General features: G+C 52.0%; 1 protein-coding gene across 1 annotated transcript; it reads left to right on the forward strand.

Annotated features, from left to right (window-relative positions):
* Positions 1-14668: 14668 nt before the first annotated feature.
* Positions 14669-18820, forward strand: NAGS (N-acetylglutamate synthase). Its single transcript, XM_063081461.1, has 7 exons — positions 14669-15061; positions 15619-15893; positions 15992-16205; positions 16496-16676; positions 17248-17419; positions 17517-17699; positions 18667-18820. The coding sequence occupies exons 1-7, from the start codon at positions 14669-14671 to the stop codon at positions 18818-18820; spliced, it is 1572 nt and encodes a 523-aa protein (XP_062937531.1).
* The last annotated feature ends 671 nt before the right edge of the window (positions 18821-19491 follow it).

Below are 19491 nucleotides of genomic sequence, written 5' to 3' on the forward strand. Positions count from 1 at the left end.
TTCCAGATCCTCAGTTCCCCATCCAGCAATCTGCCCGTGGGGATTGGAGCAGACATCAACACGGCGCTGCTCCTGGCTTCCCACGCACCCACACCCTGGGGGGCCAGCAAGGAGAGGTCCTTCCTTCCCTTCACTCCTTCAGCCAATCGTCACTGGCACCTCCTCAGTGCCAGTCCCTGCTCCAGCATGGGGAATACAGCAGTGAGCAAGAGAGACATGGCATGTGCCCTCCAAGGGCTTTCAGTCTAGCCGGGGAACGCAGCCCAAAACAAGCAAATGAACAGACGAAATTACCTATGAGGGAGAAAGTGGGAGCTGAGAGAGAGAGAGAGATAGCCTGGGTGTCGGGTTGGGCGTAGAGATGGCACAGAATCTCCATCGCATCCTGCTTAATCCCCGTGCTGGAAGTCCTTATGGCAGTCTGCTCTGTACCCCTCATACTTCAAGGCCAACATGTTCTTACTGGATCATCGCCTCTGATCACCAGGAAGGGGACCACACACCCACCCCACCCACCACCTGAAACAACCACGAGGAGGAGAGAGGGCAACCAGTGGGAGCCCCAGAGCCACCGCGTCACAAAGAAGGGCAGCGGAATGAAGCCGTTCCCTGCAGCCTCCCGACCTCCCACTTCCACCCCTTCACCCTTCCACCGGGGTCTGGCCACCACCCCCTCCTCTGCCAGTCATCAAAATAATTTCCAGGTAGATTAAAGAGTGGAAAAACAGGAAGGAGTGGAATTATCAGGCCTGTGGGAAGAGATCTTTATGAGCGTAAAAGCACTGGAAGAAATCACAAAGAGAAAGCTCCACAGCCGTGCCCACGTGAGCCTTAAAAGGGCGTGCGTGCATGAAAGCCTGGCTGGAAGTGCAGCGTGGACCACCTCTCTCGGCCAGGCAAACTCCTCGGTCATTCCAGCTCAGCTCCCCGGGGGACGTCCCCCGACCACTCCCACCCCCATCTCACCTGCTCTGGGCTCACTGTGACCCCTGAGTGCTCCGTGGCAGCCCAGGCTGCTCAATCCTCTGTCACAGCAGAGGTGACACTGGTGGTGATTGTGGGTTTATATTTCAATCCAGACAGACTGTGGGCACCTTGATATTTTACTGTTTTTATAATCTCCATGCCCAGCACACAGAGATATTTAACACGAAGTACAACTCAATAACTTTTTTTTTTTAGTGTCTGTCTGTTATATTTTCTGGCTACTTAACTTTTTTTTAAAAATTGTGGTAAAACTCACATAACATCAGATTTACCATTTTATTTTATTTTATTTATTTATTTATTTTAAAGATGACCGGTAAGGGGATCTTAACCCTTGACTTGGTGTTGTCAGCACCACGCTCAGCCAGTGAGCAAACCGACCATCCCTATATAGGATCCGAACCCATGGCCTTGGTGTTGTCAGCACCACACTCTCCCGAGTGAGCCACGGGCCGGCCCCTAAATTTACCATTTTAATTTTCTGAGGAACTGCCAAACTGTTTCCACAGCAGCTGCACCATTTCACACTCTCACCCACAGGGCACAAGGCTCGGATTTCTCCACATTCTCACCACCACTTGTTATTTTCTGGGTTTTTTTGACAGCAGACATACTAATGGGCATGAGGGAATTTTGATTTGCATTTCTCTATAACTTTTCTAAATGAAGGAATCAACAAACTAAGAAAAATGCAGATGGCAGATATGACAAATGGTTAATGTCTTTCGTATGTAAAATGAATATATAAATCTATAAGTAAAACATTAGGATCCCCCAAAGATAAATGAACAGGAACTCGCAACTCCAAAAGAGGACAAACAAACAAAGGGCAAGGAATCCTAAGAACAGCAGTATCCTCAGTAATCAAAAACGGCAAAACAGGGCACCCTGTTTTACCTGGTAAGGTTTATTTATTTTATTTATTTATTTTTTTAAAGATGACCGGTAAAGGGGGATCTTAACCCTTCACTTGTGTTGTCAGCACCACGCTCTCCCAAGTGAGCCACGTCTCACCTGGTACGATTTAAATAAATGAAGCTCACAGCTGCAAAAGCACAGGGAAACAGGCACACTCGCTCATCCATGGCTGGTAAGAGTGTACATATTGGTACAACCCTTTTTTTTTTTTTTTTTTTTTAAGATGACCGGTAAGGGGATCTTAACCCTTGACTTGGTGTTGTCAGCACCACGCTCAGCCAGTGAGCGAACCGGCCATCCCTATATGGGATCCGAACCCGTGGCCTTGGTGTTATCAGCACCGCACTCTCCCGAGTGAGCCACGGGCCGGCCCGGTACAACCCTTTTGAAAAGCAATTACCGAAGACTCGAGAACATAAACATATTCATGCATGTTACCCCAGAAGTTCGGTTTCTGGGCACTTACGGAAATAAACTCAATTCAGAGATATATGCATTAAAAATGAATACCATAGTGTATTTATAATAGTAAAAACTTGGAAGCATCATAAATATGTAATAACAGCATATTCGATATTAAATTATGAAACATTTCTACAGTATGTCATTACGCAGCCACCTAAAAAATATTTATGAAGTTTATGAGAAGCTGTCGAGGATTTAACGTTAAGTGGAAAAAGCAGGATACAAAATATTACCTGCAAGGCTGGCCGGTTAGCTCAGTTGGTTAGAACATAGCCTGGCAACACCAAGGTCAAGGGTTTGGATCCCCATACCGGCCAGCTGGAAAAAACAAAAACAAAAAAACGAGTTACCTGCAATAAGACCTCAACTAGGAAAAAAAAATAAGGGTTGCAAATCTACGTAAAAATACGGCAGGCAGGTAGAGGATAATACGACTGATGGGCTGGGGTAAGCTTCTGTTCTTTACTCTGCTTCTCTGTGTTTCCTCTCCCCACCCTACTTCTCCCCAAACTAATATTATCAATACAACCTTTTGTAAACTTTGTTCAGATATTCCCTCTTCTGCATGTTTATCCTGAAAAAATTACTCAACAGTATAAAGGAAAATTTTATGCACAAAGGTGCTAATTACAGCATCATTTATAACCATATATAAATTAGATGATAATCAAGTGTTTAATAATAGGAAATTGAGTAAATAAACGGGGAATTTTACCGTTGTTGACATCTTAGTCACTAAAAGGTACAGTTAGGAAGCATTATGGGTTGATTTGTGTTCCCCAAAATAATATATTTAAGTCCTACCCCCCAGTACCTCAGACTGTGACCTTATTTGGAAATAGGGTCATTGCAGATGTACTTAGTTAAGGTGAGGTCGTGCTGGAGTACGGTGGACCTTCAATTCAATATGACTGGTGTCATTATAAGAAGAGGAGACAGACACACAGGGAGAAGATGGCCACGTGGCAACGGAAGCAGAGGTTGGAGCGACGCATCTAGAGAAGCTGAGGATTACAGGCAAACACAAGCTAGACGAGGCAAGGAAGGATTCTCACCAACGGTTTCCGAAGAAGCGTGGCCCTGCCCACACCTTGGTTTCTGACTTCTAGCCTCCAGATGGTGAGCAAATAAATTTCTGTTGTTTTAAGCCACCCAGTTTGTGGTACTTTGTTACAACAGCCTTAGGAAACTAACACAGGAAGTAATATGAAAAATGCTAACATCCTAAGTGAAAAATCAGGAAAATTCTATGTTGTGGGGCAAACAGGATAATTGAGTCAGGCTCCCTCGGCTCAGGTGTGGTTGGGGGTGGAGCAGCACATTTCTTGTAAACAAGTTGTGTGTGGGTGGAGTGAGTGCGCATGTGCGCCAATGTATCCTTTTAGTTCTGTAGCTATTGGGTGTTCTTGAGTTTGTGAAGCAGAAACTGGCCGATGGGGCTCGCGTCTGAAAACAGAGCATGTTTGCTCTGCTGGCAGCTGCTCCGTTTTTCTTGGGCTTTGCCAGTAGCAGTTGGATTTCTGCGTTTCTCTTTTGTGTGCTGAATAAAGACTATTCCTACTCCAGCCAAGGCTCCAAGGACCTTTGTGCTGGTTACCTAGCTCACAGACCTGCGTGTGGAGGGTTTGTGAACCGGCTCTAGGGGTCTGTGAGCTCCAGAGACCCAGCCCTAGCTCTACATATGTACACAATAATAAGGCCACATTAAAAAAAAAATAATAATAAGGGTTTGGAAAGAAATAGACCAAATGCAAACTGCAGCTGTATTAGTAGACTAGGTGGGTTTTGTTTATTCAATTTTCAATATTTATGGTAATCTTCCTAAATTACATTTCTAATAAAAAATGTTTTCTTTAAAAAAAACTATTTAATTTTAAAAAACGGTAAGTATACTCTGTTGTAACCAGCGGCTGCTCTGCATTCCCACGATCAGGCCCGTGGTCTCTCTGCCCGGGTATGTGCGTTGCTCGTCTTCCAAGAGCCCAACTGGAATCAGGTCACTCCCTTCCTCAAAATCTTGCAGTGGCTCCCCAGGTCTCCGTAACCTACACCCCACCACTCGCCTCAACCTACCCTTCGGCTGCGCCCTTTCCCCTCCCCCACCATACTAACAGCAAAGTCAGCAAACATTGCTACTTTCCCTTGGGTTCCTCAGCCAAAGTCGCAACAACCCCGTAAGCTAGGGAGAGAATCTTTCTCCCTACTGAGAAAACGGCAAACGGAAGGTCCCTGCAGTGGAAATAAAAATCCTGGTCAAAGTCAGCCTGAGGCCAGTACTTGAGGCTGGGACTCGAACCCTCGTGTCCTGACCGCAGATCGAGGTGAGGGCCGTGCCCTGTCTCCGTATCCGCTCGCTCAGCACCCTGCCTGGTCCTCGGTGGGCGCTCCATTGACGCGTCCCCACAGGATGCCTCAGCCCCCTCCTCCGTGGCTCAGGGCCTGAAGGGAGAACCGCCCCACATTCGCCCCAAATAAAGCCTCCTACTCCTCTCAACGCCTCTGTCCCTGACTCCCCCGTTAGGCGGCACCCTCACCCCCCTCACCCCAGGGCTACATTTCCACGGAGGTGCTGGGGTGACTCCGGGAGGGCGTGGGCTGGGGGTGGTCAGGGCCCGGGGGAGTAGCGGTAAACCTGGGCACGAGGGGACCAGGAGGTGGCCCCCCAGGCTCGCCGCCCCGGCCGCGTTCCCACGCCCCTCGGCCGATCGCCTTATTTCGCGGATCCCCGCCCTGCAGGGTGACGCGATGCGGTCGGTCCGGGGACGCGCCTCGACTTTATACCGCGCGGCCGGGCCTGCATCGCCCCCTGGTGGCAATTGCTTGTAATTACAACCTGCGGGCGCAAAGTGAAATCCGAGTCCTGTTACCTACGCACCCATTGACACCTGGAGGGGTTTGGGGGTACAGACCTGCGCCCTGAGCTCCGAGTCCAGGAGGCTGAGTATTTATCCTTAAGACATTTTCCTGAACCCCAGTACCCCCACAGAACCGTATGATCAATCATAGTTGACCATTTTTAACACACAAAAAAATACAGAAGATGCATATGAATTCTGCCCCACACCTCACTCTCACACCCGCCAACACCCTCACGCACACACACAGATGCAACACCTCTACACACTCCTCTCTCCTCCAGGGAACACACAGATAGATATCCTTCAGGGAGATTTCAGCCATGGACCATGGAAATACCACCTAGCACTACACTACCTTAACCAGGAGTCTCACACAACTCCCCAGCCCACACACAGCCAGAAACATTGCACACAACACCCCTCAGGCATCAGCTACACCCCAGCATCATCTCCTCCCTCTCCACTGCCTCCTCTACCCTAAACTCGCGAGGGTCATCCGCATATGGAAAGCCCACCTCTCTTCTTCTCTAGGAACAAGCGCACATCTCTGCTCCACCACTTTTCATACTTTAATGCATATACAAATACCCTGAGGATCTCATTAAAATGCAGATTCTGACTCAGTAGGCCTAGGTGGGCCCCAGATTCTGCATTTCTAACCAGCTCCCATGTGGACCACCCTTTGAGCATCAAGAATTTGCTTTCTTGTCCAGCCACAATTTCTCCAGGAGTTCCATGCTATGGTCTCAGCCTTGAAGAGGTGATTGGATCGTAGGACCCTGCAGTAGTGAATGGATTAAAAACGGTGGTCAGGGGCGTTGATCTGAGGGCTTTAAAGAAGAGGAGAGTCTGTCTCTCTCTCTCTGCTCTCTCTGCTTCCACTATCTTGCAATGTGAGACCCCTGGGTCACTATCGTCACCACCAGATGGACTTTGGACTTCCCAGCCTCAGAAACTGTAGGCAATAAATTTCATTTTCTTTTTAAATCACCCAGTTCCAAGTATTTTGTTATAGGCAACAGAAACGGACTAATACACCACCCCCAGTACACTCTGCATGTATCACGTCTCCAGGACCTCTCCAGCCATGACCAGTCTCCTGAGCTCCAGGCGCCTTTTCCAGTTGTCTGCTAGGAAGCTCCCCCTGTGCCCTGACAGCATCTCACCTCCACTTGGGTAAAACCAGCTTCCCAGGAACTCCGATGATAGTAACGTATACTTCACTGGAATTATTGTGAGAATTAAATAAGCTAATACACTTAGAACAGTACCTGGGGGGGAGTCTGCTATTCCCTTTAAGACGGAAGCTTTTCTTAAGTACCCCCAATCCCCAAAGATTGTAAACTGAGGTAAGACCCTTCCTGTCAGAGAGGTATGGGCAAATTCTTTCTTCTTTTTCTCTCATGTTTTCTTCTAATTGTCTCAAAGAAAAGGTCTCTATCGGAATGCTAATCTGCCTGCAACATCTCTCTTACACAGCTGATAATCTCTTCATTTTTTGAAAAAATTAAGATTAGTCAAGTGCACTAGTGCAAATGGGGGGAAGAGAACAAGCAATTTGATCTGTAACTGACTGCGAACAATCGAGATAACTCACTACCTCCGAGCAGCCATCTCTTCCCTTTTTTATTTTTTAATTTAATTTTATTTTGTCAATATACAATGTGGTTGATTATTGTGGCCCATTACCAAACCTCTCTCCTTCCTCCCTCTCCCCCTCCCTCCCAACAATCTCTTTTCTGCAAATTGTCATTGCTGTGTCTTCTTCCCTCCCCCCACCCCAGGTTATTTGTGTATTTATTTATTTATTTTTAGCTCCCACCAATAAGTGAGAACATGTGATATTTCTCTTTGTTTCACTTAATATAATTTTCTCTAGGTCCATCCATGTCGTTGCAAATGGCAGTATTTCATTCGTTTTTATAGCTGAGTAGTATTCCACTGTGTAGATGTACCACATTTTCCGTATCCACTCATCCGATGATGGACATTTGGGCTGGTTCCAACTCTTGGCTATTGTAAAGAGTGCTGCGATGAACATTGGGGAACAGGTATCCCTTCGACTTGATGATTTCCATTCCTCTGGGTATATTCCCAGCAGTGGGATAGCTGGGTCGTATGGCAGATCTACCTGCAATTGTTTGAGGAACCTCCATACCATTTCCCATAGAGGCTGCACCATTTTGCAGTCCCACCAACAATGTATGAGAGTTCCTTTTTCTCCGCAACCTCGCCAGCATTTATCATTCAGAGTCTTTTGGATATTAGCCATCCTAACTGGGATGAGATGGTATCTCAGTGTGGTTTTGATTTGCATTTCCCAAATGCTCAGTGATGTTGAGAATTAAATATACACCCTGAAACAATAAAACTTCTGAAAGAAAACATAGGAGAAACACTTCAGGAAGTAGGACTGGGCACAGACTTCATGAATACGACCCCAAAAGCACGGGCAACCAAAGGAAAAATAAACCAATGGGATTATATCAAAGAAAAGAGCTTCTGCACAGCAAAAGAAACAATTAACAGAGTTAAAAGACAACCAGCAGAGTGGGAGAAAATATTTGCAAAATATATATCTGACAAAGGATTAATATCCAGAATATACAAGAAACTGAAACAACTTTACAACAACAAAAAAACAAGTAACCCAATTAAAAAATGGGCAAAAGAGCTAAATAGGCGTTTCTCAAAGGAAGATATACCAATGGCCAACAGACACCTCTCTTCCTTTTTAACAATTCCCTAAGGCAGCAGCCAGAGAAAGAGTCAGAGAGTAGGGAGCCCCCTGCTGGACAAGAGGCTCATGGAACACTTGGAACTAAAATTCTTAAATCCTTAAATCCAGGGCCTTCCTCCTCCACCTTGTACTATGTATTTATGGGGTATTTAGTATTTCACATATTTATGCCTCGGAGGAGAACTATGCCTGGAGGAAGAAAACTAGTATTTACTGAGTGTTTACATCACGTCAGACTGGGAACCTACACATATGCAAACTCGTTGAATCTTCTTTCTTTTGAAAATGTCCAAACATAAAAGTAGAGAGATAGTATAATGAATCCCCTGTACATCCAGCTTCAACAAGTATCAGCTCCTAATTTATGGCCAGTCTTGTTTTATCTTCTCCCCCACCCAGTTCCTCCCCTCCAAGCTTATTTTGAAGCAAATTCAAGGTATCTTTTCATTTCAACCATAAATACGTATACTAAAAGATATGGAATATTTTTAAAAACATAACACACAATAATTATCACAGTTAAAAATTAATATCTCAAATATACTTTGTGTTCAAATTTCCCTGATTATCTTTTTTTTTTCTTTTCTTTTCTTTTTTTTGGTAGCTGGCCAGTACAGGGTTCAGACCCTGGACCTTGATGTTAGCACCGCACTCTAACCAACTGAGCTACTGGCCAGCCTCCCTGATTATCTAATTTTTTATGGTTTGTTTGAATCAGAATCCAAATAAAGATTAAAAGAGGTTTTTAAAATACATCTTTTAATCTATATGTTCATCCTTCCCTACCTTACTCTCTTTGTTGCAATTTATTTTTTGGAGAAACCAGGTTGTTCGGATCCCTGTACCGGACAGCACACACAAAAATTTCCCACAGTCTGGATTTTGCCAACTGCATGCCATGGAGAGCTTTTCATCTTCACCACAATACAATGAGATCAAGTTTTATTCTCTTTCCCCCGTTTTACAGGTGGGAAAACTGAGGCTCAGAGAAGTTCAATGCCTTGCCCAAACCTTTGCAGCCCAGGACGTGGCACAGCTCATGTCTTCTGACCTCCAGCTGGGAAAAACGGGACTGCATCCTCAGAGCGCCTAGCACCTGGCACACAGTAGGTGCTCAAAAAAATGTCTGTGGTTGACTGTGAGGCCTTTGTATACTACCATTCGTTCACACCCTCTGGGTGCAGCTCTGAGATGACACTCACTAGGCTCTGCCTCCTCGCAGATGGAGAGGGCACCTTGGGCCTGTCTGGGCAGTCCTAGGGCCAACCTCATGAACGCAGACTCTACAGACCCCCAAACCACGGAGCCAGATTTCCCTTTCTGGAGGCTCTGCTTCTTTCTCTCTGTCCTCTCTTCATTCATTCATTCAATAAATATTTATTATATTGTGTGACAGACACTGTTGTAGAAGTTTGGGATATATCAAGAGCAGAACAAAAATGTCCGTTCTTATGGATCCCTGCTATATTCTAGGGGAGGCTCAGGAGCAGGGGAGATGACTATAAATAATCACAGTACATTGTGTTTTCCACAGATGGTTATAGCAACACTTCCCATTCCGTGTGCCATTCTACAAGGAGGCCTTGATACCTTGCATAAGAAAATGCAAGCTATGGCCTCTACCCTTGAGTCTGGGTGGGCTACTGACTCACTTGTAACCAACAGGATGTGGCAGAAGTGACATTGCAGGACTGCTGAGGCTGGGATATAAAAGACAATGCAGCTTCTGCCTTGTTTGCTAGAACACATGGGCTTGAAGCCTCCAGCTGTCATGTAAGCAGTTCAACTGCCCTGAATGCCATGTTGTGAGGAAGCCCAAATCAGCCCACCCAGAGAGACCACACGCAGCTCAGTGAGACAACAAGAAGAGAGATGCCCAACCAGCCCAGTTGCCCCAGCCCCCGCCTTTCCCGTTCTGGCTCTAGCCATCATCTGAGCATAACCACAGGAGAAACTCTGAACCAAAACTGTCCAGGGAAGCCTTGCCTGAATTTCCCACGTACAGCATCCGTGGGCATAATAAAATGGCTCTTTCAAGTCATTGAATTTTGGGGCGATTTTTTTGGTTTTGTTTGGGTTTTGGTTTGGGTTTGGGTGGCCGGCCAGTATGGTGGGGCAATTTTTATGCAGCAATAGTAACTGGAGCAACCATAGACATGGTAACTATGCGTGTGTGTGTGTGTGTGTGCGCGCGCGCATACATACATGTTAAACATGATAGTGCTATGGAAAAGGCAAGGAAAGAGCAAGGTGGGGGGACAAGGAGTAGAGCTAAGTGAGGGCATTACAAATCTTAAACAGGGCAATCATGGAAGTCTTCATTGGGAGGTGACGCTTGAGCAAACCTTGACAGAGGTTACCATGGGGATATCTGCAGGACGTGTCCCAAACAGAGGACACAGCTAGCGCCAAGGCAAAAGCAATTGTGTCTGACATGCTTGAGGAATGAATGTGAAGAGGTCCACGTGACTGGAGAGGAGTGAGCTGGCTGGTGGGGAGGGGCAGTAGGAGATGAAGTCAGACAAGTAATCGGCCACCACGAGGACTTTGGCTTTTACCCTGAGTGACATAGCAGAGGAATGACATGATGGGACTTGCCATCACTGAGGCAGCTGTGTTGAGAATAGAGCCTAGGGTCAAGAGTGAAAGCTGGGACACCACTTAGGAGAGTATTTCTGTGAATCAGGTGGCATCCTGGAGGATGTGGATATTGGATAGATTTTATGGGTAGAAAATATACTAATTAGATGTAGGATATGAAAGAAAAAAAAGAATCAAGGATGACCATATATTTGGGGGCCTGAGCAAACAGGAAACACAGAGTTGCCATCACCTGAGATGCGGAAGATGTGAGTAAAGTAGACTCAGCCGCAGGGCGGGGGCTGGAATCTGACTTAAATACTGTGCACTGGACGCGAGGCATCTGTTACGGATGCAAGAGGCCGGGTAGTAGTAGGAGACACACATCTGGAGTTCAGAAGACATGTCTGGGCTGAAAGCTAAAAGGTGGGAGTCATCAGACTAGAGATGGTATTTAAGTCATAAAACTGGATAGGACCCTGGGAGAGAGAAAGAGAGAAGAGGACCGAGGCCTGAGCCCTGGAGCTCTCTAACACTGAGAGACCAGAGACAACAGGAGGAACAGAAGGGGAGTGTGAGAAGGAGTGGCCAGCAAGGAAGAGGGAAACTGAGGGCCGGCCCCATGGCTCACTCGGGAGAGTGCGGTGCTGACAACACCAAGGCCACGGGTTCGGATCCCTATATAGGGATGGCTGGTTAGCTCACTTGGGAGAGCGTGGTGCTGACAACACCAAGTCAAGGGTTAAGATCCCTTTACCAGTCATCTTTTAAAAAAATAAAAATAAAAAAGGAAGAAGGAAACTGGGCATCCTGGAAGCCAAATAAAGACTGTATGGAGGAGGTGGCTGGGAGTCAAAGGCTGCTGATAAGCCACGGGGGAAATGAGCTGACAACTACTAAGGTGGTGGTTATTGGTGACCTTGACAAGAACAGTTTTGGTGGGGTGGTGGGAGTGACAGCCAGAGGATGAGAGATGGCAACTTTGTTCCCTATTTCCAGGAGTTTTGAAGCTAAAAGGAGTAAAGCAATGGGGTGGTAGTTAGTTGACCAGGGAGTGCAGTGGAGGGGTGGAGTCGAGAGGCTTTGCTGTGATGGGGAGATAACCGTGTTTCTGTGCGGATAGGGAGGTTGAAGGTAGAGCCACGGAGGGGAGACTTGCTGGAGCAATGCCCAGGAGGACAGAGGGAGGGATCGCGCGCACCAGGGCAGGGACCGGCTTTAAATGGGCACACGGGCGATTCATCCACACTAACACGTGGCGGCAGAGACGTGGGTGCAGGCGCTGTGTGTGACTGTGGATGGTGTGGGACTCCATCTTTGTGCATTGTGTGTGTGTCTCCCCGCAGGTGCCGTGATGCGGGACTGCCAGATGTCCACACTAGCCCCTCACCCTGCCCAGATTCCTGTTGCCTCCATCCCACTGGTGCTGAGTTGCAGCCAAGGAGGGTTCTAATGGGAGGGAGAGCCTTGGCCCTTCACACTGGCTCCTGTGCTGAGGGCTGAAGACCCTTCTGTGGGGAGGTGTTTGAAGGGGTCAGGAGGTTGTGTCTCTGCTCCCAGCATCTTCAAGACCCAAGGCCTGGTAAGAAGCCGGGACCCTGATTCTGGACACATTGACAATAAGCTCTGCTCTAAAAAACAACACAAAAGAAGAACTGCCAGCTTTAGAGAGGGGAAAAAGGAATTTGAGCTGGAACTAGACCAACAATGGTCCTGCAGGCCTTCAGTACAGTGGGATGAGGGTCAGGTAGGAATGTTGACCTCCATAACCACACTCATCTCCTCCAGAGCCTGACAACAGGCTCCCCTCCCCTTCCCAGCTTCTTGACTGGGACAGTATGTATGTGTGTTGGTGGGGGAGATCCCAGGAGTGTCGACACACTCACCCAGCATCCTCTGGAATAGAAAGTAGGGCCAGTTCCCCAGCCAGAGGCTGGCCTTCCCCTGGGAGAGGCGGTGGGGACACAGTGGCCCCAGGGTCAATGGGTCTGGAGTTAATCATCTACTCACGGCATCCCTGGGCCCATTGGCTGCCTGGGACACAGCCCTCTGGGATGAAGCCCAAAGGAGTTGGTGGCAGCTTCCCAGCCAGTGTCTACCCCACAGGCTAGGGGACAGGGGGCTGATGCAGTTGGTACCTACTGAAATGGGTGGGCCCTCAGCAAGCTCCCAGTCTGAGCTAGGAGATACCAGCCCTGCCCTCAGGGAGATCCACTCTGAGACAGAAAGAAGACAGACAGAGAAGGAGGAATTCTGAGTGGAGAGAGGCCACAGAGGGTGGGCACTCTGATGAAGAACTTGGATGGAGAGCCCAGGAAGGGGAAGCACATTGAGGTTGGGGATCTGAGAGTGGGGAGAATTAGGGGAAGGAAACTATTATGCCCCCGGGGCTAGGACCACCTCCTCCAGTGGATTCTGAGAAGTGTATGTGGGAGAGGGTTGGGAGACTGGCAGTAAAGAGAGAAGAGAAAGAGAGCCCTGGAGGTGGCCCCACAGGGTAATGCAATGCAGACAGACCCTTCATGCCATTGCTTTGCTCCCTGGAGCCCAAGATTTCTAAGCAGAAAAATGGAAAAGTCAATGAGGAGGTCACAAAGTTCAGCTCCCCCTCCCCCTCCCGAGTTTCTTGCCTGGGACAGTGTATATGCGTGTTGGTGAGGAAGATCTCAGGACGGGGTCTACACACTCACCAGCATCCTCTAGGATACTCAGGAGAGAGGCCCAAGCCACTGCTCTCCATTTAGGCGGAGGCTTAGGAGTCCTGACGTCCAGCACAAAGCCACTCACATGGAAGGAAGGAAAGAGCAGGGGACGGGAACTTAGGATGCCTAGGGTCTGACCATGACACTGACAATCGGTGTGACCTTGGCCAAGTCACCTCGCCTCTGCAACAACAGAGGATCCTATTTCCTCCTCTGTAACAAGAGAGGGCAGGACTGGATCAGAGTGTACTGGAGGCAGGATGTGGATAGAGCAGCACACGGACACAGTATGAAGTAACATTGAATCACATCCCGTGAAAGTTTTCAAGTTTTTCAAGTCCTTTCCAATTCTTGCTTAAGAGCACGGATCTGGAGCTGAACTGTCTTGCTTCAAAGACCAGCTCCATGGCTTGTGAGCTGAGTGACCCTGGCTCTCACATATTTCTGTGCCTCAATTTCCTCATCTAAAATGGGGGTGATAATACCTGTCCTGGAGTCACTGTGAGGATTAAACGAGTTACTATATTTGGGAAGTGCCTCGCACAGTGTCTGCACTCTACCTGCACCAGCTATTATTCTATCAAGAAGAAGGCCAGACAGGGAACTGGGGCATCTTTAACACCTGGCACCTGCTGACTTTCCATGTTACCTAGAGAGCGGGTGACACTATCTGGCTGCAATGCAATAACGTTGTTTTGTTCTCTTTATTCTTAAAGCTTTCTCCTGTTCAATACTGGCCTTCTAGTTACAAGCCTGATATGAACAACTTTTAAGTCTAAAAAGTTTAAAGAAGAACTTTAATATTAGTAAGGAGTGTTTTGAGGATATGACAAAATTCCTCAAGGTGGTATTCAGGGGCTGGAGTTTGGCAAACCCTGGTATCCTCACAGTTTGAGTCTTCCTTGAGCTCAGACAACAGCAAGGACCACCCTCGCCCTCTGGCAAGGCCCGCACCCCTGCACCCTCCTCCTGCTCTTCCTCGACCTCTCCTTCCAGCCCCCCTCCCCGAGTCCTGCACCAGCTGCCCCCTGCTCTCCCTTCTTGCTCTAGTCAGAGTCCACTTTAACCATCCAAGACCCCGCAGACTCCCCAAGCCACCCCGGGGTACGCTGTGCCCTTCCTGTAATGGGCTTTGGCAGCAGGTTGAAGACGCCCGCCACCCTTTATCTCGGCCTCGTGATCCTCGCTAGTGGGTTGCGTCCCCGCAGAGGCGGGGATCCTGGCGGCCCCGCCCCTTGACCAATAGCCTGACCCCCCGCAAACGCACCCAGAGGCGACTCCGGGCCCCCTGTCCAGACCCCGCCCCGGCCTGGTCCAGCCCCGCCCCGCGGCAAGTTAAGAGCCGTCCAGTGCCGGGCGCCCCAGACAGACTGCCACCCGTGGAGGGGGGGTGGACCCGCGCCGGTTTGGCTGTCGTCATGGCGACGTCGCGGGTGGCCGCAGCTCTGCGGGCCGCCGCTGCGGGCAGGAGGCTGCGCAGCCCCCGAGGCACAGGGGGCGCCCGGCGGCTGAGCTGCTGCGCGCGGCGGTGGGCGGCAAGGGGCGTCAGCCCGGGGCGCCGGCTCAGCAACGCCTGGTCACGGAAGGAGGCCGAAGGCGGCGCCCAGTCGCCCGCCGCCGAGGAGCCATCGGGGGCGCCGTCCCCCGTGCCCCCCATACCCTCCGAGCCCCAGGCCGGCCGCTCGCTAGTGCAGCGGGACATCCAGACCTTCCTGAACCAGTGCGGGGCCAGCCTGGGGGAGGCGCACCACTGGCTCACACAGTTCCAGACCTGCCACGACTCCGCGGACAGGCCCTTCGCCGTCATTGAGGTGAGCGGAGGCCGGCGTCGGCCGTGTCACAGCGCGGGGATGGGGGTTGTACGGTGACATGTCATCAGGCATGGCAAGACGGGCTGCGGACTCTGCGCAGCGGCAGCGGGAAGGGGTGCCGCGAAGCCCAGGCCAGTGCCGGGGAGCAGCGAGGCCGCGCGCTGCTCCAGAAGCCTCGCGCCCAGCCCGAGAGGGGAGCCTGGGGGCCCCAACCCGCCCGGTGTGATGCCCTGAAGAAGGCCCCCCACCATGGACGCAGTTAGGGGTTCAGACCGCGAGCGGCGAACCTGGACAGGGGCCGCCTACATCACCCCTCCCCCCAAGGTGTCCCAGAGTCCAAGGTCGCAGCGAGGACGAAGGGAGGAACGCTAGAGTGAGATAAGGGAGTGGCAAGACCCAAAGGGGCAAAGAGCGGAGCAGGTGGGCGCGGTGGCCAGAAGCGGGGCCTCACAGCTCCTGGGCAGGATCGGTTCACCGGGAGGGCCCTGAGGGCCAGGCTGTAGGAGCAAGCGGCTCAGCGCCCGTGTCGCGCCCCCTGAGCGCCCACCCCTCCACAGGTGGACGAGGAGGTGCTCAAGTGCCAGAGGGCCGTGTCCAGCCTGGCCTTCGCCCTGGCCTTCCTGCAGCGCCTGGACATGAAGCCGCTGGTGGTCTTAGGGCTGCCCGCCCCCACGGCGCCCTCGGGCTGCCTTTCCTTCTGGGAGGCCAAGGCTCAGCTCGCGCAGAACTGCACGGTGCTGGTGGACGAGCTGCGGCACAACGCCGCCACTGCCGTGCCTTTTTTTGGCAGCGGGTCGGTGCTGTGCGCTGCCGAGCCAGCCCCCGACGCCAGGTCAGTGCCGGTCTCGCCCGCCCCGGCGGGTTCCGAGCGCGCCGCTCCGCCCGCCCTGCCCCAGCGCGGCCCTCTCAAGCCCCACGTCTGGCCCACAGCTACGGCGGCATCGTCTCAGTGGAGACAGACCTGCTCAAGTGGTGCCTGGAGTCGGGCAGCATCCCCATCCTGTGCCCCATAGGGGAGACAGCCGCGCGCCGCTCGGTGCTTCTCGACTCGCTGGAGGTGACCGCGTCGCTGGCCAAGGCGCTGCAGCCCACCAAGATTATCTTCCTCAATAACACCGGCGGCCTGCGCGACAGCGGTCTCAAGGTGCAGCCGTCGTTCCCTCCTCCCCTGGGCGGGGCTGAGCCCACCTCTGTCGCGCCTCCTGCGCGCCTCCCTGAAGGGCGGCAGAATCACTCTCACGCCGAGGGGGAGAGCGTAACGGAGTGTCGGGGAGGGATTCAGCCCCTGGTGCCCAGATCCGGGCCTTCTCTGACCGAGGAGCCCGGGAGTGAGGATGAAGGGGTCAGAGAGAAGAGGTCGGTGGGACAGCGGCGCAGTCCGGGAGTCTGTGGCCGGCTGCGGGCCGGACGCTCACCCCGTCGCTCCCGACGCAGCTCCTTAGTAACGTGAACCTGCCCGCCGACCTGGACCTGGTGACCAACGCCGAGTGGGTGAGCGCCAAAGAGCGGCAGCAGATGCGGCTCGTCGTGGACCTGCTCAGCCGCCTGCCCCACCGCTCCTCGGCGGTCATCACCGCCGCCAGCACGCTGCTCACCGAGCTCTTCACTAACAAGGGTGAGGGGCGCGGGGGGCCCGGGCGTCGGTCCGCAGGGGCAGCGGATGCCACCACGGCCTCCCGCTCCTGCCGAACCTGGGGAGGTGAGAGAGGAGGAGACGGACGGGGTCGGGAGGGTTGGGGAGGGCGGACCTGGAGAGACGGGCGGGACCTGAGTGGGTGGGGCCTGGATGGGCGGGAGACAACAAATGGGAGGGGCTTGAGGGGCGGAGCCAAGCGGGACGGGCTGGACTAGGAGGGTGGGCGGGGCTTGGGAGGGTGGGCGGAGCCAAGCGGGACGGGCTGGACTAGGGGGTGGGCGGGGCCAGGGCGGGGGGAGAGGAGGGATTAGGGATGCAGGTGGGACTACAGGTGATTAGCGGGACTGGGGGACAAGGTGTGCTTGGGAAAAGCATCTCCTTGGGTGAACATCTCAGACACATCTAAGCAGACCACAGCAATCGTTTCCTCGTGGCGGTCTCCTAAAAAGGGCCGCACTACCTGCAGCCCTCACCAGCCTGCCCAAACGGAGGACTGGGTTGGGGCCGGGCCCTCGGGCTCACCTTGCCCCTCCCCCCACCTCACCCCCAGGGTCCGGGACTCTGTTCAAGAACGTGGAGCGGATGCTGCGAGTGCGCAGCCTGGACAGCCTAAATCAAGGCCGCCTAGTGAACCTGGTCAACGCCAGCTTCGGCAAAAAGCTCCGGGACGACTACCTGCACTCGCTGCGCCCGCGGCTGCACTCCATCTACGTCTCTGAGGGGTGAGCCTGCGGGCCCAGAGGGCAGGGATCGAGGGACAGAGTTGGGCAGCTCCGGGCCAAGGAGAGGTCCCAGCCTGCCTCTCTCCCGCTGCGCCAGGTACAGCGCAGCCGCTATTCTGACCATGGAGCCTGTACTGGGAGGCACCCCGTACCTGGACAAATTTGTGGTGAGCTCCAGCCGCCAGGGTCAAGGCTCCGGCCAGATGCTGTGGGAGTGCCTGCGGCGGGACCTGCAGACGCTTTTCTGGCGCTCCCGGGTCACTAACCCCATCAATCCCTGGTAGGTCCCGCCTCTCCCAGCTCTGGGCTGGGTCCCGCCCTCCTCTCCACCCCTTGCCGGCCTTGCCCCGGGGTTCACCAGCTCAGAAGGCTGGGCTTCCCCTTCTTTCAGTCGCCTCCCTTCTCCAGGGAAAGGCCCTGCACAGAGACATTTCCCAGTGGGGAGACCCAAGGGGAGCCTGAGATTTCCCCAGAGGTAAACCACACCTAACCCTGCTTTCTTTGAAGCCAGTGACACCCGAGTGACACTTCCTAATCCCCACAAAGCCCGCCTCTCCCAGGATCCCAAGAAATTCTGACCCTTCGGGCTCTATTCCAGGCCCAATCGCCACACTCCTGACTCTAGTAAAACTGTACCTCCAGTGGAACACCCCCTCCTCTCTTTCCTTCAGCAACTGTCCCCTCGTCCCCTACTACCTGTTCTGTGGGCACTAAGAAGTAAACCAGAACCCTCCCCTTTGCTGCACAGCCAAGGCACTGTTGAGAACAAGGGACGTCCTCACTCTGACCTCCCTAGCTGTGTGACCCTGGTAACTTGTCTGAGCTTTAGCAGCCTCTCTGTGAAATGAGCATAACGATACCAGGTCCAGGCAGAAGATAAAATGAGACAACAGACAATGGTCCTAAGCTGGGTGCCTAGCATTATGTAATAGATAAACGTTCTCTAAAAAACTTTTCGGGCCGGCCTGTGGCTCACTTGGGAGAGTGTGGTGCTGATAACACCAAGGTCCCGGGTTCGGATCCCATATAGGGATGGCCGGTTTGCTCACTGGCTGAGCGTGGTGCTGACAACACCAAGTCAAGGGTTAAGATCCCCTTACCGGTCATCTTTTAAAAAAAAATAATAATAAAAGTAAAATAAAATAAAATAAAATAAAAAACTTTTCAATAAATGTTCTTTAAAAAAAAAAACCATTGAGTAGTGAGCACTGGCCTAAAAGCTGCCCCCTTTCACCTCCCCCACCCAGGTACTTCAAGCACAGTGATGGCAGCTTCTCCAACAAGCAATGGATCTTCTTCTGGTTCGGCCTGGCTGACATCCGGGACTCCTATGAGCTGGTCAACCATGCCAAGGGGCTGCCAGACTCCTTTTGCAAGCCAGCTTCTGACCCAGGCAGCTGACCCTCACCATAGACTCTGCAGGCCCTGGGACACCCAGGGTGAACCAAAAGCCATGCTTGCTGGGGATGACCCCAGGCAGCCACAGGGTGGATGCAGCTTGTTGGCTGAGTGATCTGCAGAGGAATAAGCGGCCCCCAGCTCTGTCCAGAGGGGGCACCGAAGTGGGATAAGCACAGGAAGCAAGGGGGCCAGCCTAAGACCCTGACTTGCTCCAAAGCCAAAACCAGATGGCCTTCAACTTTCAGCGTGTGGATTGGGGCGGGGGGGGGCTTGCCTTCAAGGGCTCTACTCTGGAGGCTAACTTTAAGGGTGGGCCAGTTTCGGTGGCCTCTGTGCTGTTTTGAGGGTCCCTTAACCAAAAAACATCACCCCTGCCTGCCTGATATTCTACCACTCATTTTAATTCCTTTGGGTCTTGCCCTTTTTCAGGAGGCCTTGGTTAAAATGCAGATACTTGTCTGAGAGTCAGCTCACACTTGAAAGGAAATTAGCAGTGACCCTGTGGGAGCAAGATCTTGAGGGCTGGAGAACCCAGGGACTCCTAGAGGGAGTAGAGGAACTAATGAGATGGAGGGCCCCAGTGATGAATGCTGCCACCATCTCCCTCACCTGGGTGTCAGCAGCCCCCAGAGGGGATTCCCCACCCCTAGGTTAGTGTCTTGGCCAATTTC

Source organism: Cynocephalus volans, chromosome 16 (assembly GCF_027409185.1).
Source record: "Cynocephalus volans isolate mCynVol1 chromosome 16, mCynVol1.pri, whole genome shotgun sequence".
Classification (NCBI taxonomy): domain Eukaryota; kingdom Metazoa; phylum Chordata; class Mammalia; order Dermoptera; family Cynocephalidae; genus Cynocephalus; species Cynocephalus volans.

Excerpts from the sequence above, each read along its gene's own strand:
- NAGS (XM_063081461.1), top strand. The coding sequence starts at position 14,669 with ATGGCGACGTCGCGGGTGGCCGCAGCTCTGCGGGCCGCCGCTGCGGGC. Across the intron at positions 15,894-15,991 it reads GAGCCAGCCCCCGACGCCAG|CTACGGCGGCATCGTCTCAG; the intron begins GTCAGTGCCGGT and ends TCTGGCCCACAG. Across the intron at positions 17,420-17,516 it reads TCCATCTACGTCTCTGAGGG|GTACAGCGCAGCCGCTATTC; the intron begins GTGAGCCTGCGG and ends CCGCTGCGCCAG.